Source organism: Colletotrichum spaethianum (assembly GCF_022836535.1).
Source record: "Colletotrichum spaethianum MAFF 239500 DNA, contig02, whole genome shotgun sequence".
NCBI classification, from domain to species: Eukaryota; Fungi; Ascomycota; class Sordariomycetes; order Glomerellales; family Glomerellaceae; genus Colletotrichum; species Colletotrichum spaethianum.
In genome coordinates, this window is record NW_026054772.1 from 728,238 (window position 1) to 751,179 (window position 22,942).

The 22,942-nt window shown below is 54.6% G+C and overlaps 8 protein-coding genes across 8 annotated transcripts; 4 read left to right on the forward strand and 4 right to left on the reverse strand.

Annotated features, from left to right (window-relative positions):
- Nucleotides 1–99: 99 nt before the first annotated feature.
- Nucleotides 100–2,336, forward strand: ColSpa_01083 (cutinase transcription factor 1 beta; the record flags this gene model as incomplete). Its single annotated transcript, XM_049267295.1, has 3 exons — nucleotides 100–148; nucleotides 175–683; nucleotides 732–2,336. 3 exons carry the CDS (start codon nucleotides 100–102, stop codon nucleotides 2,334–2,336), a joined length of 2,163 nt encoding a protein of 720 aa, XP_049123252.1.
- Nucleotides 2,337–7,187: 4,851 nt separating this feature from the next.
- Nucleotides 7,188–7,556, reverse strand: ColSpa_01084 (uncharacterized protein; the record flags this gene model as incomplete). Its single annotated transcript, XM_049267296.1, has 2 exons — nucleotides 7,188–7,277; nucleotides 7,350–7,556. The coding sequence occupies 2 exons, from the start codon at nucleotides 7,554–7,556 to the stop codon at nucleotides 7,188–7,190; spliced, it is 297 nt and encodes a 98-aa protein (XP_049123253.1).
- A 916-nt stretch (nucleotides 7,557–8,472) lies between these two features.
- Nucleotides 8,473–8,880, forward strand: ColSpa_01085 (uncharacterized protein; the record flags this gene model as incomplete). The annotated part of the gene is made up of 1 exon (XM_049267297.1): nucleotides 8,473–8,880. One exon carries the CDS (start codon nucleotides 8,473–8,475, stop codon nucleotides 8,878–8,880), a length of 408 nt encoding a protein of 135 aa, XP_049123254.1.
- Nucleotides 8,881–10,744: 1,864 nt separating this feature from the next.
- ColSpa_01086 (acetoacetyl-CoA synthetase) lies at nucleotides 10,745–13,043 on the forward strand (the record flags this gene model as incomplete). Its single annotated transcript, XM_049267298.1, has 5 exons — nucleotides 10,745–10,855; nucleotides 10,906–11,421; nucleotides 11,446–12,171; nucleotides 12,213–12,839; nucleotides 12,885–13,043. 5 exons carry the CDS (start codon nucleotides 10,745–10,747, stop codon nucleotides 13,041–13,043), a joined length of 2,139 nt encoding a protein of 712 aa, XP_049123255.1.
- An 88-nt stretch (nucleotides 13,044–13,131) lies between these two features.
- Nucleotides 13,132–13,698, reverse strand: ColSpa_01087 (uncharacterized protein; the record flags this gene model as incomplete). The annotated part of the gene is made up of 1 exon (XM_049267299.1): nucleotides 13,132–13,698. One exon carries the CDS (start codon nucleotides 13,696–13,698, stop codon nucleotides 13,132–13,134), a length of 567 nt encoding a protein of 188 aa, XP_049123256.1.
- Nucleotides 13,699–14,227: 529 nt separating this feature from the next.
- ColSpa_01088 (anaphase-promoting complex subunit cut9) lies at nucleotides 14,228–16,122 on the reverse strand (the record flags this gene model as incomplete). Its single annotated transcript, XM_049267300.1, has 2 exons — nucleotides 14,228–15,978; nucleotides 16,026–16,122. The coding sequence occupies 2 exons, from the start codon at nucleotides 16,120–16,122 to the stop codon at nucleotides 14,228–14,230; spliced, it is 1,848 nt and encodes a 615-aa protein (XP_049123257.1).
- Nucleotides 16,123–17,396: 1,274 nt separating this feature from the next.
- ColSpa_01089 (eukaryotic translation initiation factor 4E type 2) lies at nucleotides 17,397–18,531 on the forward strand (the record flags this gene model as incomplete). Its single annotated transcript, XM_049267301.1, has 3 exons — nucleotides 17,397–17,428; nucleotides 17,475–18,317; nucleotides 18,363–18,531. 3 exons carry the CDS (start codon nucleotides 17,397–17,399, stop codon nucleotides 18,529–18,531), a joined length of 1,044 nt encoding a protein of 347 aa, XP_049123258.1.
- Nucleotides 18,532–18,983: 452 nt separating this feature from the next.
- On the reverse strand, nucleotides 18,984–20,591 carry ColSpa_01090 (putative N-acetyltransferase; the record flags this gene model as incomplete). Its single annotated transcript, XM_049267302.1, has 1 exon — nucleotides 18,984–20,591. The coding sequence occupies one exon, from the start codon at nucleotides 20,589–20,591 to the stop codon at nucleotides 18,984–18,986; it is 1,608 nt and encodes a 535-aa protein (XP_049123259.1).
- Between the last annotated feature and the right edge of the window lie 2,351 nt (nucleotides 20,592–22,942).

The following is a 22,942-nucleotide window of genomic DNA, read 5'->3' on the forward strand; positions in this document are numbered from 1 at the left end:
TCAGGACTTCTCCGCCTCTTGATTCTTCAGCGTACCCCCCCCCTTTCCGCCCGCGGCCCCGGCTCCGTCCCTCCACGTTAGCCTATAATCCACATTCACATGTCAACCGTCACCACTACGACTCGACTGACCACGAGACAGACCAGCGGTCGGGTTACCGTCATGACAGCGCAGCGCTGCTCACCAAGCTGCAATCGGCCGCAGCCGCAGCATCAGCAGACAGCAACTCTCGCCGCCTGCTGTCGAACCTCCTCGCCCAGGCCTCCCTCTTTGGCGGGATGACCAACGGGGACGGGCGAACGAGTCAATTCCTCGCCTCTCTCGAGGAGCCCGACCTCCACGCCCAGCTCCCGGCTTTTGTGAAACCGCTGCCTGCAAAGATTGCCCAGGAGGATGTCACCTACTTGCACGCGAAGGGGGCCCTCACCCTCCCCGCGCTGCCGCTGCAGAATGCCCTCCTGCAGGCACACGTCGAATACGTTCATCCGTACATGCCGTTGCTTGAGCTGTACGACTTTTTGGCCATCATCAACGCCCAGGATGGGTTGTGCGGCCAGATCAGTCTGTTCCTCTACCAGGCGGTCATGTTCGCCGCTACCGCTTTTGTCGACATGAAGGTCCTCCGCGAGGCCGGCTACCCCACGCGCAAGGCCGCCAGGAAGGCCTTTTTCCAAAAGACGAGGGTGAGTAAACTCAAACAAGGGTCCACCATCACATGCTAAACGTTACAGCTGCTCTACGACTTCGACTACGAGTCGGATCGCCTTGTCCTCGTCCAGGCCCTCCTGTTGATGACGTACTGGTACGAGACCCCCGACGACCAAAAAGACACATGGCATTGGATGGGTGTGGCCATCTCCCTGGCCCACACCATTGGCCTGCACCGCGACCCGGCCGCGACGAGCATGCCGGTGGGGAAGCAGAAGCTGTGGAAGCGCATCTGGTGGTCGTGTTTCATGCGCGACCGCTTGATTGCCTTGGGCATGCGTCGGCCCACCCGTATCAAGGACGAGGACTTTGACGTGCCGATGCTGCAGGAGTCCGACTTTGAGTTGGAGATCCTGCCCGAGGAGAATAAGGTCATTCCCGCCGAGTGCATGCTACTCCGCGATGTCTCGATGCAGCGGGAGCTGGCCGCCTTGTGCATCTCCAAGGCCCAGCTCTGCATCTGCATCAGCCACATGCTCAAGGCGCAGTACTCCGTCCTTATCCGGGACAAAATGCGCCCCGAGAACACGGTTAACAGCACCATGATGCTGTTTCCCAACAAGAAGCTCGACAACGTCGAGAGCGTGACCTCGGTCGACCTCGAGCTCATGGCCTGGGCGGACACCCTGCCGGCCATCTGCCAGTACCGCCCCTTGACGCCGCTCGACATTAAGAACGGGCGATCGACGGTCGCTGTTCAGCGCACGCTGTTGCACATGGTTTACTACACGACCATCTCGGCCCTGCACCGCCCGCAGTTCCTGCCGTCGTCCCCCATCCACGCGCCGACGACCTCCCGGCAGGTTCAGGAGATGTCTCGGCTGAGGGTGCGCGACGCTGCCATGCACGTCACCCGGATGGCCGCCGAGCTCCACCAGCTTCGTCTAGAGAGGTACCTCCCCACCACCGGTGTCACGGTCATCCTGCCGGCAATGATCATCCATCTTCTGGAAATGAAGAATCCCGTGTCGCAGTCGAGAGACCGCGCCACCCGCGGCTTTCGCCAGTGCATGCGCGTCATGGAGAAGCTGCGCGAGATCTACGCCGCCGCTGACTACGCCACGGGCTTTCTGGATGCGGCCCTGCGCAAGGCCGCCATCGACATTAACCTTCAGCAGACTGCTGCGCCCATGACGCAGCAGAACCTCAAGCTCGCCGAACCGACGTTCGGCGCGCAAACGCCCCCACCTGACAACCTGCCGTACATGACGACTGGTGAGGCACTATTCGCCAACAAGCCGAACCCGCAGCGCGATTTTCTTCCACAGACCATCAACGCCGCGGCGCTCGACCTGTCAACCACGAGCCCGCCGCCAACGGAGAAGGACCATGAGTCGGCGCTAGGTGGCATGACGCCGAGTGCCAGTGGCAGCTCCGAGGAGCCCGGCCCGCTCGACCTCGAGTTTCTGCAGACGCAGGAGGAGATTGATTGGAACGCCATGACGGGAACGGAGTTCGACGTTGACCAGTGGTTGCAATTCCCGCCTGAAGGGGTCAACAACTCGGATGAGGGGTTCATGGCGAACGTGTTCGGCGAGGAGAGCATGAATGACGCCATGAACTGGGCAGCAACCGGTGTTGATACGAAAGAGGATGACGGCGCGGCCGAGATCTCCGCCCTTGCCTGATTTTTTACATTTGCTTTAGATAGACTCCTTTGTGAGTAGACGTTGACAATGGTTTACTGGTTTGAAGCATGGTACACGGAGTCGGAATAGAGCAAAAATGGGAGGCTCGGGTTGTTATGAATAGGCGTTTGCGGCTGGGGTCACTGGAGTAGGGGTTCTTTGGTATACCCTCATGCGGCGCCCGGCTTGTCCAACTAGTTGTAATGATTTGAATGAGAATATGAGTTGGAAAACAACGAGTCCGATGGAAAGTACAGTGACAGAGACTTGGTATTACGCCGCTCCAAGCTTGTAAGCGCGTTTCAACCTTGTGAAGCTTGTCTTCAACGCAGTAGCTAGGGTTGCCTAGCCCATTCTGGCGCGAAAGAGATACGTCAGCTTTCATCTTGATTGCTCGCAGGCAGAGATGGTAGCAAAAGCTTCCGCCCGCCTACGGATACAAACACGCCATTCACGTAGACCAGTAAGCGTGGCTCCAAATGAAGCGGCGGTCTCGGATGCCCGGGGCCCCAGTCTCCAGGACCAAGAGCCATGAGGTCGTTGGGCGCAACACTACGCAGGACGTCTTTAGATAAAGGGGCCTAAAACGTGAGTTTCGGGCTCGTTGCCGACAGGTGCCGTCCAATCTGTGGGGTTCCAAGCGGGTCGTTGGGGTTCATACCGACGTTGGCGGCGTCGAAAACGTGAACGTGCCACCCACTCCCTCCTCTATAGTGGTAGACATGGAGCTGTGTAGGCCTGTTGTTGCCAAGAAGTCGTCGTGGGTGTGAGTGCGTGATACTGAGTGGAGGTCTGTTTACTTATGTGCCCAGTCGTCGAGTTCGTGTCGTCCTGCTGATGATAAGTTGTCCTTTGGAGTCGTCCAAAGACCTCTCCTATCCACCGGCACATCAGGTCTTGGGGAGCTGGCTACCACAAAGTTGTCTCGGACATCCTTGAGTACTACCCTATCTTTCTGCGCAAAGCGACTTCATGGTGATGACCGTATGTCGTTGGCACTCGCCCTTCATCCGAAGGGCCGTGTCGCACCGGGTTCGGAAATCATCTTGGTTGGGCAGTGTGATGCGGCAAGTCAAGGAATCCCAGTAGAGCGGATCCGTGGTCCGATCTCTCACCGCAAGTTGGTTTGGATGACAGTCGATGGGGGAACGCAGGCGTCGTCTGAATTATCTCGCCCCGAGGAAGACGGCGTGCGTGTCGCTGGTGTTACCGTAGGAGCAGGATCTGGTGCGCTGCCAATATCCGAAGCCCCATGAGCCACGATCCCTAATCCTGCCAAGCCTGAGTGACCCCGGACATGTCGCCTTCACAGCCGAGTGCACATCCCTCGTGAGAGGAACGTCCTCCGGACGTCTATCAAGCCTATCCGCTTCGGCAGCAATGACCCTGGCGCGGAGTGCCCCGGACTGGGATCAGACGGATGAGAGCATCGACTATACCTCGGCATCCATCTAATACGATATTACTGCCTTGCATCCAGCTGCGGTCGAAGCCTACATCCTACTTGAAGCATATTTGGAAAGCCCTGGCCGTCATGGACGCGCATAGTCGGGGGTCAGTCACGAGTGCGCCACTCTCATGCTGTAATATTCGCGGCCCTGTTAAGTTTTGACAATCACAGCGAGAAGCCGACGTAATACTGCTCAGTTGGTGGCCTCAGATTGACAGGGGCCGATTTTTGTGGTTGGGCTGTGATGAAATTCACTTCTTGGGTCTGCGTAGAAGTTACAATAGCCATCCTCCTCAAACACATTTGGGGGGCACAAGTCCATGACAATAACCTGTGCGTGCGAGAGACTATGCACCGCGAGTTGCGCCAAAGCGTATTGACGATAGCAGTCTGTCGTCAAAGCTTCTCATTCCGAGGTTTGGCGACTGGGGAGAGACATGATATGAGCATAGGTGGTGTGCGGTAGCAAGGATGCGGCTTGAATGAGTGGATCGCTGTTGCTCTTCACCGGTCATGCCCAGTCGGATGGTTTCCCTCCCAAATTTATTGCCCCATTCGGACTCCAGCAAACTCCAAGTGGCGCTAATCTCTTTGCGCCCCCCCCCCCCCCCCCCCCCCCTGCAAGCAAGCCTCACCGCTTTTGCGTAGCTGGAAAGTTTTCTGCATGTGATTTCGAGATCTTCAACATGCCTGATCGCAATTGCAAGCCCTGCACCTTTCGTTACACCTTTTCGGACAACCTTGGATCACGACTCCATTCATTCACCTCAATCACACTAGGTCATGCAACCGCACAGCGACACATTGGGGCATCCTCCTTCCTACATAACATTTGTCTGGCGCTCAGGTGACCTACATATCGTATGGCGCATTGCTGTTTGAATGGATTAGGGAACTTTCAAGATAATGCTGCAGATAATGCTGCAGATACTAGGTAGCAGACAAAGATAGGCAACACGAGTTCCCATTGTAATCCCTATCGGAAAAGCGAGGACGAGCTCGGAGACGAGGCGGCCGGATTGGAATGAAAGCAATGTGGGTTGAAGGATGAGAAATAAAACCGGAGGAATCTGATCCGATACCACACAGACATTTCAAGGACTCAAGCAGGGCCTTGCAAGAGGATACTGGCAGCCCAAACGAAGAAACAGACCATTAAGGCCCTTGAGCTGGAAGAGAAAGAAAAAAACAGACTTGACTGGGCCCCAGGGTTTGGGGCAACATGGAAGCCGATGTCGACACCTAAACCAAGCAGCTATGGGCTTGTTTGGATAATCCCAGACACGCAATCCATGCTTGAAAAGGCAAAGTATGTGGCCGAGGACTGTGGCGGTCAGCTGGAAACCAAGTGTCAGGAACTCGAGACCGACAATCAGGTGTCTAGTATATGATGCTTCTGGAAAGGTCGGCGACATCCATGGGTTGCAAGGCGCCAAGAGCAGCCTGCCTCAGACGGGCAAGGGTCTCGAACTGGTCATTACCAGCCCCACGGTGGAGGGGATGACAGGAACAAAAGAGCCAACATCAAGAAGATGGAGGTCTGGAAGCTAGCATGACTAGGCTTGGCACACGCAACTCAAGGATATTCGCACCAGCTTGGAGGCGTCAAAGTTGGCAATGGAACACTGAGAAACAGCTGATAAATACGGAGCATTTGAGGAAGACCAATAACAAGAGCGCCAAGCAGACTGCAGAAACTTTCAACTCGCGAACGGTACTCTTAGGAGGGACTGAGGTATATTGAAAGCCTTGGAATACTAAAAAAAATAAAAAAATATATATATATAAAAAATAACAGCCTCGCTCGAAAACTCAAAGAGAGAACAGGTGGAGGAAAATGAGTGCATATACGCGTCTGAGGCATCGAGGAACGCCGAGACTTAGGGATTCAGAAAAGCCATGTGGGATCACAAAAACGCTGAGCAGCCTTAGTAAGTGCGTATAGTGCTGCGAGCCCCTCTCTTAGAGTTGGAGACACGGCTCGACGGGAGAGAAGGGCAGCTAGGGGAGGCTGAAAGCTCCCGAAATGGATGAGAAACCCAATGCAGAGCAGATGGAGAGACACAATCGAGCATAACACATTGTTGAGTTATCCTAGTTTATTCATTGGGAGTCTCACAATCCCATTATCACTATACAGGCCATTGTAGAGAGTGACTCAACGCTGTTGTGGTCAAATGCCAGGCCTGGCTGACAGGCGGCATGTGAACTTCGGCGAGATAATGGTGTATAGATCACAGTGGCCAAGATAACAGAAGACTCAAGTTTTCACTATTTCATCCATTTACGAAGCGTAGCCGGATCTTAGTCAACTTTGGAACTTGATGTACCAATTGACGCAGTGTCTAGCTGTCTAGCAGAAAGTTTCTTACGTCAAGCCTGGGGCAATCAAGTGGCTCCTTCGCAGTTTTATTTTCATGACCGTGCTTATTTTTAATGCATGTTTCAACTTAACGGAAGCAGAGCTGTGGCTTTGGAAGATGTTGCGTTACAATATAGCAGCTACAGATTATCCAAGGCTGTGAAGGTGGGCATCTGACCTTGGCGCAACCCATCATTCGGACTGCGTGTCACAACGCTTGAGTAGAGTATGATAAGATGACAGCGGATGATGAGCATTCGTATCTCACCATGCATTCACCTTGACCTCTCTGAGTATTTCCTGACACGTCATCTCAGACTTGTCTCTTCACTGGCGCAAACTGTCTAGAGCGCGAAGGTCTCTACCTGGTGTTTTGTGACCTGGCCTGATCCATTTGGCCTAGACTCTCTTCTAATTGCCTCACATCCTAGATTTGGGCTTCATTGTTCATGCTGTCAGTGAGGTAAATAGTACTAGATAGAAAACGGCTACTGCATGTTCATCGCCCAGAACGTATTAAGGCTCTCAAGAGTACAAGGTTACAAGTATAACCTTAGGTGTACCCCGTCAGGTGTAGTTATTGTGGTGCTGTACCTTGCGCTACGGTTGATCATGGCTGCTCTTCACAAAGGCCCTTTGGACCGAGCTGTTCATGCTAGCTCATCCGTCTCTCTTGTTCTTCAACAAACTTACTCAGGGTCCAAATTGCCACGTTGCTTTTCAGACAACGACAGTGCTTGGTTTCGGGTTGCCACTGGCCAGGCTGGCAATTTGCGGCTGCCTCCGCCTCCCAGGCATACTACATGTTTTTCCGGATTCATCTGGAGGCGCCACCTCCTTCTCTTTTATCTTAAGACTCCCTTGAGCAAGCCATTTTTATCAGAATAGCGCGTGGGCTAGTTTGAAGAAGGTACGCTTATTCGAGATGAGGATGATAAGTATACCGATATGGAGAAGAGACTGCTGCAAAGAGACGAACATCATTCAAGATGCCACGAGAAGCGACGGAAAAGAAAATGCATAGTTAAGCCTACAGACTCTACACAACTCTTAGTATGAAACCCAGTGGCTGGGCTGCAACGTTGAGGTCGTCCATGATCTGGTACACCTTGTGGAAGTCGTTGGAGTGCTGCCATTCCACCAAGGGTCAGAAGCTAAGAGGATTTCCAAAAGTGGGAATCAATTGCCGTTTGCGACTTACGTAGGACGGGATTCGTTGTCCATAGGCCGCTGTCATCATAACGGACGTTGCATATCTGCGGATGTGGTAGTAGAACTCGGTCTCGGTTTGATTCTCCTTGAGGGCATCGTGGGGCAACTGTCCGCTCTCAAACTTTGTCCTGCTTTCAGCTGGTCGGCTACCTTGGGCGACAAGCAATGGTGAATTGCCGTGCGAAACTTGCGCCATTCCGGCCCGTAGTCCATCACCACCATGCGCCAGTCTCCCGAAACCTGGTGCTGAAAGACAGGCATCGGCGGGCGCCCGGAGATCAATGATGACTGTTTATCGAAGACGTCCTTGATAGCTTCTGGACTGTTGAACAGGATCCAACTCCGCAGGCCAATCTGGACTTGGAACACCTCGCCATACTCCGTAGCCCATTTCTGGAATTGGTTACGAGGGTAGGGGCCGAGCTTGTGGGCGCTCCCGATCAAAGGCCAACCTTTGGGCCCGGGTGGAAGGCGGTAACCGGGAGGAACTCGGATGCGGTTTCTGTAGACTGCATACGCAGCTACAACGATGAGAACAATGAGAGTTGCGAATTGCATTGAGCAGTCTTTTAGTGAAAAGATCTGTAGAACGGCCAGACAGTAGGCAGGAAAATTGGTTCCGCGTATGGAGCTGTATTAAATACTCACACTCCCCTTCCCAACAGTCTGGTAGGAGATCACAAACTCAAATTCCTCATTGGGAACAGGTCAGGTTGTTGTTCGAGTCCGAGTTGCCGGGCATTTGGTACATACAGTCCTTTCCCCCCGTGATTTCTACCATGATCTTTCCCGTGACGTTTGCCGTAATCTCTGCCGTGATTTTTGCCGTGATCTATACTATAAGCCGGGGCGCAAGCTGTGGCACGAGCCGGCTTTGCGTCATGCCGCGGTGGTTACCGTGCTCTTCAACTTGCTGTCTCGGTATCTCATCCCTCGGCACCCGGTTCGGCTCACACACTGACAATAAGAATAAGTGAAGCAAAGCTAAATAGACCTTCAGCCCTCCAGACTTAAGCAACATATCCTATCTCATCCTCCTCGTCAAACTGTTTATATCAGATCAGAACACTGTTATCCTCTTTTGACCGTAACGGACTTAGGAATTCTTCACGATGCCGGCTTACATGGCAGTACTCTACCCCAACTCTCCCGATTTCAAGGTTGACCACGAGTACTGGGCAACCACTCACATGGCCATGGTGGAGAATGCCTTCAAGCCACATGTCCTAAGCTGGAAGCTTTTCAAGTATAGTCCTCCCCAACCATGGCACAGCTCGTTCCTGGCTGGGTTCGCAGAGAAGATGGCTGAAAGATTGGACAGGCTCACGAAAAATGCGGACGGTTCACCTCCGGAGTACAGCTATCAAATTATCGTGGAATGGGATTCGTTGGAGAACTGCAAGAAGTGCAACGCGGATCAAGTTCGCAAACAACCGGTTCAAGATGACATTGCGAAGTTTTCCAATGTCCCTCCGAAGGTCATTATGCTAGGGCAGCTTGTAGGAGAAAATCGAACCTGAAGCCGCGACGAGAGCGCTATTCAGAACCTGAGGAGAGGAATGTGAAGACAAACAAGGGTTGGTGTCACTTAACTTAGAGGCCGACCTAGAGGCCAGGCAAATCTACCCCAAAGTACACACCTCTAATTATCAGAAAATACACTGCAACAGTACCTACCCCGCGTAGCCATGTACTCCAGAGGCGCTACCTGATTCCTTAGTGCGGGGTAGCGTGCGGGTTAGCACTAGTTTGGGCCGTCCGCATTGTAAGGTGGCCAGTTTTGATCCGCAGTTTCGGCAAGCGGCTGATGCCCACTGAGGGCTGCTACCAGTCTATTCTGTTAATAGTAGTTTACTTGTCTCCTAGCCTCTGTGGGGTTCTAATCGTCCCATGTTGTTTAGCTACGTGTACTATTGTAGGCCGTTCGCGACGCAGGTCCCAGCCCGGACTCCACGCAGTAGTTAGTATATTGGTTGCTACACTCAGTTATGTTTGTGTTGGCATACCAGGTATAAGAGCTTCTGCACAGAGGTCCGCGGACACTAGCATATTAAACACATACAGTCATGGTGGGACTTGTCGGAATCGTTTCGACTTTTCGTCTACGAGATATGCGCTACGCAGTAGAACTTCTTCTACGGCTTCGACAGGGATGTTCACCCCCTGACGTGGATGCAGGCAGAGCCGATTCGCTGTCGCAGGGATCCCCAGGTAGCGTCGAAATCTATGCGGCCTTCAAGGAAGCCGACGGGGTGCCGGTGTGCGCGCCGGCTACGCGGACTGTAAGGATTACCGACAGCAAATGCAGCCAGAGAGGTATGCCTCTAGGTATCAAATAGGTAGGCAGCGCATAAGCTGGAGGCAGCCGTCTGTCATGAGTTGAAAGCGTTCAGCACCTCTGGCAAAGAAAGCATAGGATGCAATATATTAAAGGCCAGAAAAGGTATAATTTTCCACAAACCGGTTAAACGATCTTTGTAGTAAGCTCTTCTACTATGTAACAAAGCGCGCAATAAGACTTTGCTTAGGAGCCTTGGTAGGTATAATGTCACAGGACAATTCTGCATGGCAAGATGCGCCTAGGTAGGCGTAAACCTCCTGCCCATATTAGCAATGTTAACAGCAGCGCTTGCAAGCGTGCAAGCACTGGCAGACCTTTTGGGCATGTGGCTCAACTGGTCATTGTCAGGCGTAGTCACTGTTAGCCTGTCTGTTACATATAAAGCTTGTAGAACGTTACCTTTGAGAGTAACTATTGCTAAAGTATATTTATACCAAATTAGCTCAGGGATATGTAGGATTATAGATATGATACATAAAGCTTGGTCTTATAGTAAAAAGGATAATCATAGATAATATGTCTTTAGTTTACTTTACGTTTAAAACCTATACGTACAATTATGTAGGTGGCTTCTCTTTAAGAGAGAACTTATCCAACAGGTTTACTACTTGAAAACACTGGATGAACAGGTGCACAAGACGCTCGCGCATGTACAGGAGTCCACAAGGGAACGAATATGCATCGTGCACAATATCAAAGCTTATTCGGCCCATGTACTGTAGCCATTTGCTTACCCTTACAAATTCTGGAATTGACGATTGCAAACATCTAACGTCCTAGTCTGGGTCCTTAGCCCGCCGTAAGCGGCCCGGAGCTATTCCCCTCGGCTCGTTGGCTCGGGCCGCTGACCCCGCACTCCCGGTGGTGCAGCCCGAGGCAAGACAATGTTGGGGAAGCACCGCCAACCCCGACGACCCCAAAGGCCCCCGAAGGCCCCAGCCTCTTCACAGACTCATCTCATCTGGCTTTCATCTCGTCCTCCTCAACCTCCAAATCCCTTTGACCAAACGCCCTTCTCATCATTCAGTCCAGGGACCTCAACAATGGACACAGCCGAGATACCCCGCAAGCTCTGGCAGCATCCGGACCCCCAGAACACGCAAATGTACCGATTCTTGCAATCAGTGAATTCTACCTTCAACCTCAAGATCAAGGTTTGATCCCCCGCCCAAGCCTTAGAACTCCTCCACTGACACGAACCCAGACCTTTGAAGACCTTCACAACTGGGCCGTAGCCAACCGCGCCAGCTTCTACGGCCATCTTTTCACCTACGCCAACTTCATTCACGAGGGGCGTCCGACATCGGTCGTGGACGAATCGCTGCCGATAGACGCCGTCCCTAAGTGGTTCCCTGGAGTGCATCTGAACTGGGCTGAGAACCTCCTCTTCTCTCGAAATGCTTCCGACACCATCGACCACCACGGCACCGCTGGAAAGGAGGACGATAAAGTCGCCGTCACCGAGGTCCGGGAGGGCAATCAAGGCGACGTGCGGAACCTTACCTGGGGACAGCTTCGTCAGGATGCGGGGAATCTAGCAGCCGCCATGAAAGCGCGGGGCGTCACGCAGGGAGACCGTATCGTCCTTGTTGGCGCCAACTCCATCGAGACGCTTCTTGTCTTCACGGCAGCGACCTGGCTCGGTGCCATCTTCAGCAGCTCGTCGACAGATATGGGCGTCAAGGGCATCTTGCAGAGAACCACCCAGGTCGACCCCAAGGTACGTCACTTACTCAGTTCAAAGACGTTGCTGACTGGCCAGTTCATCTTCTTTGACGACGCCACGGTGTATAACGGCAAGACAGTCGACCTAAGAGACAAGATGGCCGAAGTCGCCTCGGGAATGGGCTCCTGTCCCTCCTTCTCCGGCCTTATCTCCATCCCGCGCTTCTCGAAACCGTACGAAGTGACCTCATCCAAGACCGAGACATGGTCCAGCTTCCTCGGCTCTCCATCCGCACCGCCACCCTTCACTCGCATTCCGTTCCACGCCCCGTTCCTCATCTACTACTCCTCCGGCACGACGGGTATCCCCAAAGCCATCGTTCACACCGTCGGTGGCGTCATGCTGAGCAGCTTCAAAGAGGGGCGTCTGCACGAGAGTATATCGCCAGAGTCTGTGTGTCTTCAGTACACCACCACCGGCTGGATCATGTACCTCAGTAACGTATCGGCGTTGTTGGCCGGGGCCCGCATCGTCATGTACGACGGCTCGCCCTTTGTTCCTGATCTGACGTCCTTCATCCGGATCCTTGGGGAGCAGCGCGTGACGAAGCTAGGTACCAGCCCGAGGTGGATGTACGAGGTGGCCAAAAACAAGATCAGCCCGCGGGAGGTGACAGACCTCAGCTCGCTGCAGATCGTGACCAGCACAGGCATGGTTTTATCGAATCAGTTATTTGAGTGGTTCTACGATGCTGGCTTCCCGAAGCACGTCCATCTGGCTAATCTCTCAGGCGGCACGGACATTGTGAGTTTTCCGTTCACGGCTTTTCCTTGCTAACATGATAGGCTGGCTGTTTTGGTATGGAGAACCCCCTCGACCCCGTGTACGTTGGCGGAACACAGGGCCCCTCTCTTGGTGTGCCCATTGCCATCTACGATGCCCAACTCCAGAACGGATCGGGCAAGGCAGTACCCCACGGAACACCTGGGGAGCTTGTTGCAACGGCCGCCTTTCCCAACATTCCGTGCTATCTCTGGGGAGATGCTGCTGCGACGTCATCGTCCCCAACAAGCTTTGCCTCAGCAACCCCGGGGACGAAGTACCACTCGGCATATTTCGCCCGCTTCAACCACGTCTGGGCTCACGGCGACTTCTGCTCTATCCACCCCAAAACGGGCAACATCTCATTCCTGGGACGTGCTGACGGCGTGCTGAACCCGAGCGGCATCCGGTTCGGCAGCGCCGAGATCTACGCCGTCATTGAGCGGAACTTTTCCAGCAGGGTCGTTGATAGCCTGTGTGTTGGGCAGAGAAGACCCAGCGATGACGACGAGAGCGTTATGTTGTTTCTTCTGATGCGAGAGGGCGAGACCTTTGACCGAAGGCTGGTAGCAGAGGTCAAGGATGCCATAAAGAGGGAGCTGACGAAGAGACACGTGCCGCAATATGTCTTCCAGACGCCCGAGATACCAGTGAGTGACGTTCGTCTTGGGACTGAGCAGCAGCTAACAAAGTAGACAACCGTGAACCTGAAGAAGGTGGAGCTGCCGGTAAAGCAGATCGTGTCAGGCCACAACATCAAGCCGAGTGGAACGCTGCTCAACCCACAGAGCCTGGACTTCTACTACCAGTTTGCCAAGATTGAGGAGCTAACCGCCGGCAAAGAGAAACTGTAAGGGCATGGGCGTTAACATTGGGCATTTAGATTAGAGATACAGAACATGTAGACTTGAAAAGACGATTTTTGACACGCCTCGATACACGTTACAGACCTGACAGCGCAGGTTTTTCGACAGCAGCATATTCGACATGCTTCCCACCATGAAGCCCATACCTCCAAATCAGATACCCAGCCGTACCTGCAACACTCCCCAATCCCGTGGCGCCAGCAAAAACCCTCCACCCTCCAACGGTCTTCAACTGCGGCCTCACAGCAACTGCAACAAGCCCCGCCACAGCACCACCATACGTCCAGTCGTCCGTCTCCAGCTGCCCCTGGTTCACCATCAGCCGCCACGCGCGATCGCGCCATTCAATGTCATCGCGCCCCTGCATCCTCCCCACGAGCGCGATACCCATGAGTCCTAAGCCAACGGCGCTGGCTGTGCCCGTCGAGCGGAGGAGTCGAGCAGACCGCAGTGTTGTGGTGAGCGGGGTCGGAGCCGACGCTTTAGCGCCGCGGAGCCGGTTGTAGAGCCCGCCGACGGCGGATACTCCTAGACCCACTACGGCGCCGGTGGTGTAGCCCCGGGTCAGAACGTGGACTGTCAGAATTGTGCGGGCGAGGGGTTGGTCCTCTGCGTAGGCCGCGTGTGGGAAATAGCGGGACATATCGATGAGTGTCGAGTCAGATTGATGCTGTGAGGGTTGTCGAGCTGACGATGATCAAGATGCTGCTGCACTTTGATGTGTAACTTTAGTGATGCTAGGATGGGTACAATGTGCAGAGATTTTAAAAAAAAAAATTTCCTTTTTTTTCCCCTCGACGGATTATGACCTTGACGGTTTCTTTACGATCCAGTGCATCTCATGATGGGGGTGTACAGCCTTTATCGCTTGCCGTTAATCAACGCCGCAATCATTCATCAGCGTGGTCGGCCTTCGAAGCCATCAATTCCCCCGAGTCCGTCAGCTCCGAAAATACACTAACGAGCCGAATGCGAACGCCAACCAACGAGTCGGCATTCGTTACTAAGCGAGAGAGACCAGACTAACCACAAGGGGGCATGGAAGTTGTCCCTTTCCCAATACCACCCACACATCGAGATCATACTTCTCATTACTGTCTAAACCATCACTTTTAATCGATAGCTGGGAACCTCTCCCACCGTGACGCCATGTTTAATGTTGTGCCCGCAGGCTAATCATCGTCAGTCATCTCCATCATGCCCTCCCCCTTCTCGTCTTCGTCTACATGTACCCGCGTCCGGCTGACCTTGGCCTTGCCTTTGACGTCCCGCCGCAGCTTCGGTAGCTTGTTCGACACCCGCTCTCTGGCGGCGGCCTTTCCCAACTCGAGCTCCTGTTCAAAGGCCTCCAGCTCGTCGCCATCTGCAAAGTCAATCGTCGATGTCTCCTCTAGCGCCTTGTTCAGCAACTCTGTGGCAATGCCGTCCTGGGGATTAATGGCGAGCGCCTCGTGCAGCGGTACAACCGCCTTCTCAGGGCGTCCCTCTTCAAGATAGATGAGCGCTTTGGCGCAAAAAATAGCAGCATCCTTACCCCCCTGGCGCAGGACCTCGTCAAACTCTATATGTGCATCCTTCCAGAGACGCAGGCGACGGTACGCGTGTGCGAGGTTCGTTCTCGGGGACAGCCAAGCCTGCGGATCTGAGTCGATCTCGGCGGCAATTTTCAATGCCGCCCGAAAGAACTGAACAGCCTCTTGCGGCTTATCCTGATGGTATTTGACAACGCCCATTTCGTTCAACAGCAGCGGGTCCGTCTTGCAAAGACCGTATGCCGTCTTGAGAAACTCTTCAGCCAACGTCATGTTGTTGAGTGCGTGGTTCTGCATGCCCAAAAACACTTGTGGCAAATGTGTACCCATGAATAGCCTCGCCGCTGTTGAGTATGCCGATATGGCCTGATCGTGCTCGCCCTCAGCGGCAAACGTGTGTGCGAAGCCGATCCAAGCAGGGCCAAAGTGCGCATCCATCATGCTGGCCTTGCTGAAATACCGTCGCGCCTCCGCGATTTTGTCAATCGAAAAGTAGTAAATGCCGACAGCCAGCCACGAGCAGGGCTCCTCCGGGTGGTTGTCCGCCAAGTCGTGAGATACCAAAAACAGGGCGTTTTTCATCTTGAGTTGATACAAGCATGCTAGGTGCAGTGGATGAACACTAAAGTTGTACTTGTCGTCCTCAAGAATCGACTCTGTGATGGCCAAGGCGTCCCGATACCGACACTGCGTGTACAAAAGATCGGCTTTGGCGAGCATAAGGTCGGGGTTATCCGCCAACCGGTAATGTGTCGATAGTGAGTCGCACGCCGCGGTGAAGGCCGAAGGTTCCCTATACTTGGACAGCCGCGTCGTATACAGCATTTTAGTGAACTCTGCCGCTTCCTGTGATGACGAAACGTCCCCTGCCACGGTGATTGCATCGAAGTCAAGGGACTCGAGAAACGCCCACTCCTCGTCGGGTGACAGCAGGGCGTTCGTCATGAGCTGCTGGAACGCCTCGAAGCACTGCACGTCGATCCGCACTGCGTCTTTGTAGCACTCCTTGGCCCGGTCAAAGGCGTTCTGCTTGGCGTAGCAGATACCCCGTAGGTAGCACATGGCGGCCTCGTACTTCCTGTTTGTAGCTTCCTCCTCGGCGGCATCATCGCGAGCCATCCTGCCTCTGTGGCCTACCGCCCGTCCCAGGGGTGCCGTGTTCGTCTTCCGCTTGTTGCTCGCATTGTTGATGAGGTGGGTCGGGTTCCGCTCGCCAAGAACGGCCAATGCTTCGTCGAACCTCGATTGCTTCACGAGGCAGTGTGCAGCGAGGTATCGGCAGGAAACATTGCGGGCGACGAGGTCTTGTTTGGCGAGGAATGTCTGGGCGCGAGTGTAGTTGCCGGTTGCGAAGTGCACTTGGGCCAGCCAGAAGGCGTCCTTGTCGTCGTCTGCGAAGCACGTTAGCGACGGTCTGTCAACTGTCACCATGACCTACTCGTCAGGGCCAGCAGCTTGTCGCCGATGAAGATGGCGGAATCGTACTGGGCCTTGTTCAGGGCATCCTGCCTCCATTCCCGCAGGAACTTTTCCATGACGAGGCAACAAACTAGTTTGGGGGCATGCCGAGGACGACGTTGGTGAATTTGCAATCGACGTCGGTGGATGCTCGAGTTGACGTTGATGCCGATCTTGGGTGAGGTAAGCGCGTCGCGTCGTGAATGGACTTTCTTTTCTTTGGATGACGGGCAGGAATTGGAGGGGACGTGGATGCACTGTGCACCGGCGCTGCCAGGGGTGTGGGCCGAGTAAATGGCGGGGTAGGCCAACCAGACGACGTCTCTCAGGTACACCACGTGGTGCCTTTCTTACACTGGTGGTACTGGCAGAGATTATGATATCAGGTTCAAGAAGATGCTATTGTACTCTGGTCGCCGTGGTGAGGCTTTGACGTGCACAACAGCAGGTCTCGACTGCTTCCATCAACTCCATTGCCTCCAATGCAAGGCAAGTCGGCGTTTGTTTCAGGCCATGTACGCTCTGGACTTCCCCATCCGACGGCTACGGGGTCTTTTGACAGCAAGACATCGTCTCAAGTGCCGGCGGGCAGATTGATGGAGGTCGCTGTTGGGCTTGGTGTATGCATCAACGCACCTACCAATCCGAAAAATGCAAATGGAGAAAACGTCGGGCAGTCCCCCTCGCGCCCAATGCAGTGGACGACGGGCGGCATGGGCGTCCCCAGCCCCGAGGCCACTCGCTGTGACCTCACTATGGTACGCCGTTCCAGCGTGCCCGCCTTTTCACAGCCGCTTCTTATTGGCCAGCGGCTCAGGTGGACCCATCAGGGGTAAGGCTAACCTGGGCTAAGCGAGGCGCTATCGCTGTATCCGCCATCGATAACAAGGTGACGACTAAGGTCAAGAAGGATGGGGCATCAAGTATCCGTATTATTTTTTTTCTCTTCAAGCTGTTCATTGTTCTCCATCAGTCGATAATTCGCCTTTCTTCTGCCGCCTTACCACATCTCTCTCAACACCAAGCACCTGTAATACCCGCAACACCGCATCCCTCGAGATACCACCGACGCATCCTCCACTAAGAACCCCGATCTCCTCGCACCGAAGCTCTCCCGCCTGCTCCAACCGCCATCCAAGAAGCCCCTGCACCAGGCCCTCATCGACTGCCCTGCCCGCCCGCCCGCCCGCCCGCCGCCGCTATCCCGACCTCATCGCGTACCACTCAACCACCCGTCCCAGCCGCCACAACTGCGACCAGAACCCCAAACCAAGGTGCCGCCGCCCTTGCAGAATCGGGGGATTGAAGAAAAACACATTTTTCAACCCGGAAGTCGTCGAAAGCAGTCCCCATGGATAACAACCTATGGACCCGCCGCACAAAGTGAGTCTCCTGCGTTTCCCCCACATCCTCACCGCTGACCTTGCAGCTCTGGCAAGCTTTCACTCTCGACAAATGGTAGTCCCGCGCCGGGCGGTGACGCCGGCCGTAACGGCTCTTTTGCCAAGCGATTCGGCGGCGATACGTCCTCACACGGCGGCAAGTCAAATCCCTTCAACAACGTAACGACCCCCGGCGCCGGTGGCATGGCGTCACCCACGGCGGGTGCGGCCAACGCCTTCGGTCTGGGCTCCGGCGCCTTCGCTTCCTTCGGATCCGCCAAGACGCCCAAGTCCCCAGGCAATCCGTTCGACCTCGCCATGGGCAAGATCGGTGCGAAGCCTGCTGGCGCGACGTCGTCGCACGACTCGGCGGCCAAAGCCCCGTCCGTTGCCTCCATCCCCGAGAAGAAGGCCCTGGGCTCCCAGCCAGTATCGACCCGGACATCCTCTGAGACGCTCCGCGTCCACCCCCTCAAGTACGAGTGGGTGACGTGGTGTCGGCCGCCCCAACCCAAGGGCCAGCCGTACCAGGAGTACGCCAAGTCGCTGACGCCCATGATCCACTGCAACACCGTCGAGGAGTTCTGGGTCGGCTACCCGCACCTCAAGCGCCCATCCGAGCTGTCGGTCGGATGGGAATACCACTTCTTCAAAAGGGGCATCCGCCCCATCTGGGAGGACGAGGAGAACAGAAGCGGCGGCAAGTGGGTGCTGCGCCTTAAGAAGGGCATCGTCGACCGATACTGGGAGGACAGTGTGTTTGCACTCCTCGGCGAGGCCTTCATTGACGCCAGCGAGGAGGTCTGCGGTGGTGTCGTGAGCGTCCGCAACGGCGAGGACATCATCAGCATCTGGACGCGCTCGACCGGTGGCCGCGTGTTGAGGATCCGGTAGGTCGTCTCAACCCCTACACAGAACGCAGCTAACCGTCGCAGCGAAACGTGGAAGGCGTACCTTAAGTGCCCTCCCAACACGCAGTTCGAGTTCAAGTCCCACGACGAGAGCATCCAGCACCGCGCCGCCATCGAGGAGTCCCGCCGCGAGAAGCAGCACGACAAGCGCGGCAAGCAAGCCACCGAAGAGCAGAAGCCCGCCGCGTCCTGAGCACCACCTCCCACGGAACGCCACCCTCTTGCATTTTTTCCAAGCCATCTTTGATGTTTATTTGTACACTATCAGGTCCCCTGCGGCGGATCTTCATAGCATTCGGGTTGAAACTCTGACAAAAATACACCTTGTTGGGATGAGGAATATCGGGTTTGGACATATGGAGTGCCGAAAGGCTCCCTTTTCTGGATTGTCGATCTCGGAGACGGGATCGAAAGTGACGGGGGGCGGCGGAATGGGCAGCGGTCAACGTTTAGCGGTCACGTTTTATGGATTGCGACAGGTGGTACTGGATTGGTTTGACCCTCGAGGTGTACACTACTGCGATCTGGGCGCATGGCTTATGCCAGCTGCGCGATCTGACCGTATGATAGTCTCAATGACTACGAATGAGCCAGTGATGTCTGTTTCGCCGTGATGGCGCTGCTGTTTGCTGCTCTATTCATACATCACGCCCTTTTTGGCGTCCTCCGCCTCTCCCAAACCTGTAAATACGTCTCGCCAAGGTACAGCAGCTCGCTCTGCACCTTCTCAACGAACAAATCTTGACACGACACCCACTCGTCGCGTCCCTTGTCCTTAAGCTGCACCTTCCAAGTCTTGCGCTCCTCTCCGCTATCCGCGACATCTTCCTTGGCGCGGACGGCCTCGTGCACAACATTGGCGACGAGGTCGTACCAGATGGGCTCGCCAGGCGGCCATTCGCCTGGGTTCGGCTCCACATATGGGCTTACATCGAGCCCCCGCGGGTCGAACGTGACGATCGTGGGGTTGCGCTCCGAGACGAATTTGTTCTGACTGAAGCGTTTGACGTGGAGGACGAGGTATGGGGGCAAGGGGTGCAGCAGGCGATACCGCTTGCGTTGTGCGAGGTGCTCCTGCGCGTGAATGCCGTCGTATTTCGATAGAATTGTTGTCAGGGGCACCTGCGGGATGATATTCCTCTCGAGTTCGTCTTGGAAGAGAGGCGCTGCGGGGAGGTCAAGGGTCAAAAACATAAACCGTGATGTTGCCACCGAGACAGCGGCATCTTCAAACCGCAGGCGATCGCCCGCATCAGCCCTCGCTGTGATCGCCTGCGACTCAACCTTGAGCTTGCCTTGAAAGATCCGCTGAACAACAGAGCTCCCAGGTTTCGTCTTTGACCCACCCAGCCCCAGATGCAGGTTGTTCAGAAACCACGATAGAAACTCCACCGGATCGGACTGCGCCGTCAGAGTGTACCGCTTATTCGACAGCAGCGAGATCTCCTGGAGCAGTTCGTGCGGGGACACATGTGCCTTGAAGGCGCGCGGGTTCCAAATCTTGCGCACCAAAATGCCAAAACGCTTCGCCAATTCCGATCGCGATGATAAATCCTCCAGGAGACAGAAATTTCTCAATGGCACGACGTGCGCAAGAGCCTGCACAACGACATTCAGGTAGTCGTTTTCCTTGAGGTTGTTCATGCCCACAAACCCCGGCGCGTACTCCTTGCCAGCCAGCGTGAACGAGGCACGCAGTGGCGGCTTGTCAAGCACGGCGACTTCCTGTTTCGTATACCGTGGATCCGACACAAACTTGATGTCATCGAGCGACTTAGACTTGACCTCGTAGCCCTCGGGGAGCACGTACACCTTCTGCGTCTGCATGTTGATGAAGACGTGATGGTTCTCATCGAGGGCGTGGAAATAGGCATGCGATTTCGGCCCGCGGCCCTGGTAGTAGCGCCCGCATACGAGACACGCGTAAACGTTGATGTTGGACAGGCTAACGGAGCACAGCTTCTCGAAATCGAAATCGAGCACGTTGCGGTCTATCGTGTCAAGGTAGAGGTCGTCATAGCCATCTGTCGGCGCCGATTGGCGAGTCGGAACCTGGAGGGGTGTTTCTTCGTCGACGTCGCTGTCGTCGGCAGGTTGTGGTTCGTTTGTGGGTGTTGCATTGCCATCATGGCCATTTTCGAGGGATCCATTCGAGATGAGGGAGTCGACGGTTCTCGAACGCTTGGAGGCAGGAGAGTCTATACCAGCAAGCTCATCGAGAGGCTCTTCTGCATGGCGTTTCCTGTGTGTCATTGTGTGTGTATGGTGTGTGGGGGTATCAGCTGTCGATAACGGTTTTCGTAGGCTGAAGGTTGAGGTTGAAGGCGTGTATGGAGCAGTGTTTCCCAGCCGCGATTGTAAGGCTGGAAAAAGTCGCCAGTCTACAGTGATAAGCGCACACCCCCGCTTTGGGCTGCCACGCCCAGAGCTTGTTTACAGCGATTCTTTCTAGGAGGTAACTCCATGCGACGACATCGGTCAAGAGGACAGTATCACGACTTAACAATGTGATAAAACAACGATCGACATATCATGGCTTACAGTATGATATCTCGTGGTGTGATCGGATAGCTGCCGAGAGGCAGCAATCGACTCAATCTCAGAGCGCACGTAAGATATGCACATGAGTGGCGCAATCAACATTACTGTCCAATGACATTCGACCCGAGACGACACCCAACTGGGACGCATCAAGTGCAGCCTTGTCTGATGGTGGGGGGCTGAATGCTCTCTTCAGGATAACAACCTCTGCTTATCTTACGTTGGCTTTGACTGGCTTAACTCCGTCAAGTTGCATCGGAGGAGCTACTTCGACCAAGGTAATATTCTGCCCTTGATGACAATCTGCGATGGCGACACATCGCCCAAGCCGCCGCGATGATTTCCACGTAGCGGTGATATGCGCTCTTCCGCTCGAATATGATGCCGCTGTGTTGGCCTACGATGAGACTTGGGCCGGCCTTGAAGACGATCTTGGAAAGGCTGCTGAGGATCCAAACACCTATACACTAGGCCGTATCGGCAAACATAACGTCGTTCTGGTTCTTCTCTCAGGCATGGGAAAGGTCAACGCGGCAAGCGCAACATCCAGTCTTCGCTCCAGTTACCAAGAGCTCAGATTGGCCCTTCTTTGTGGCATATGTGGCGGCGTCCCCAGCACAGATGGCACCAACGAGGTCCTTCTTGGGGATGTGATTGTCAGCAACAGCGTCGTCCAGTACGATTTGGGACGACAGTATCCCGGCCAGTTCGCACCGAAAGACACCATCGGGGACAGTCTTGGAAGGCCCAACAAGGAGATTCGGTCACTCCTCATAGCATTCGAGACGCACAGGAAACGACAAGAATTGCAGCGGCAGGTTTCGCAGAATCTGGCGGAAGTCCAACGGAAGGCAGTCAACGATGGCTATGATGTTGATTATAGCCAACCCAGAGTCGATGACATACTCTTTCGGTCGGACTATCTACACAGACACCGAGAGCAACAACAATGCGGTTGCAATGAATCCTATATCTGTGACAAAGCGGCAAAGGCGCCGTGTGAAGAGCTCAAGTGCGACGTCCGCCACCAAGTATACAGAAAGCGTCTGCAAGGCCAGGGAAAGCAGCAACCTCCTGCCGAATCCCAGAGGCCTCGGGTTTTTGTTGGCCAGATCGGATCAGGAGACACAGTCATGAAATCAGGGCAGCATCGCGATAGCATTGCAAGGGAGCACAGTCTGGTTGCCTTCGAGATGGAGGGCGCTGGGGTATGGAACGAGATACCATGTATCATCGTTAAGGGCGTATGTGACTATGCCGACAGCCATAAAAACAAGTATTGGCAGGATTTTGCTGCTGCAACGGCAGCCTCCGCGACCAAGGCTCTACTTAGACAGTTTGCGTCAACATCAAAATCTGATGCCCGGGTAATAGAGAACAAGGCAAATGAGATGCCTCAACCAAAATGTAAGTCACCATTCATGCACTCACTGTACACGGCTTTGCTAAAACACTATAGTCATTGTTCCATACGTCGAAAATCCGGACTTCGTGGGTCGGGACATTATTCTCGATCGTATCAAACAACAGTTTGGCCACGCGAAGGACCAGAACAAGACTGCCCTGAAGCCACGTACGAGACTGGCACTTCAGGGCCTTGGCGGTGTTGGGTATGGATATCCCTTTACATCTGCCGACAGTTACTGACACCAAAGAAGGAAAACCCAGATCGCGCTGGCCTACGCTTACTGGCTGCGAGAGACTTACCCAGAAGTGACCGTACTATGGGTTCATGCAAGTAACCATCAGCGCTTTCGCCAGGCCTTCACCTCCATAGCTCAAGAGTGCAACATTCCCGGTCACAACGATGCTTCGGCCAACATCTTTGTCCTTGTGAAGGAGTGGTTGGAGAGCAAGCGGAGTGGCCAGTGGTTGCTGGTCATTGACAACGCCGATGACAAGGACCTTTTCCTCCCGCCAAAGGCTGGGGAAAATGATTTTGGTGCCGATGCCCAGCCGTTGACATCACAAGGAGGCCTGGGTCGCTATATCCCCGAGTGTGCTCATGGATCTGTTCTCATTACGACGAGGAATAAGCAGGCCGGACTAGGGCTGACCCGTGG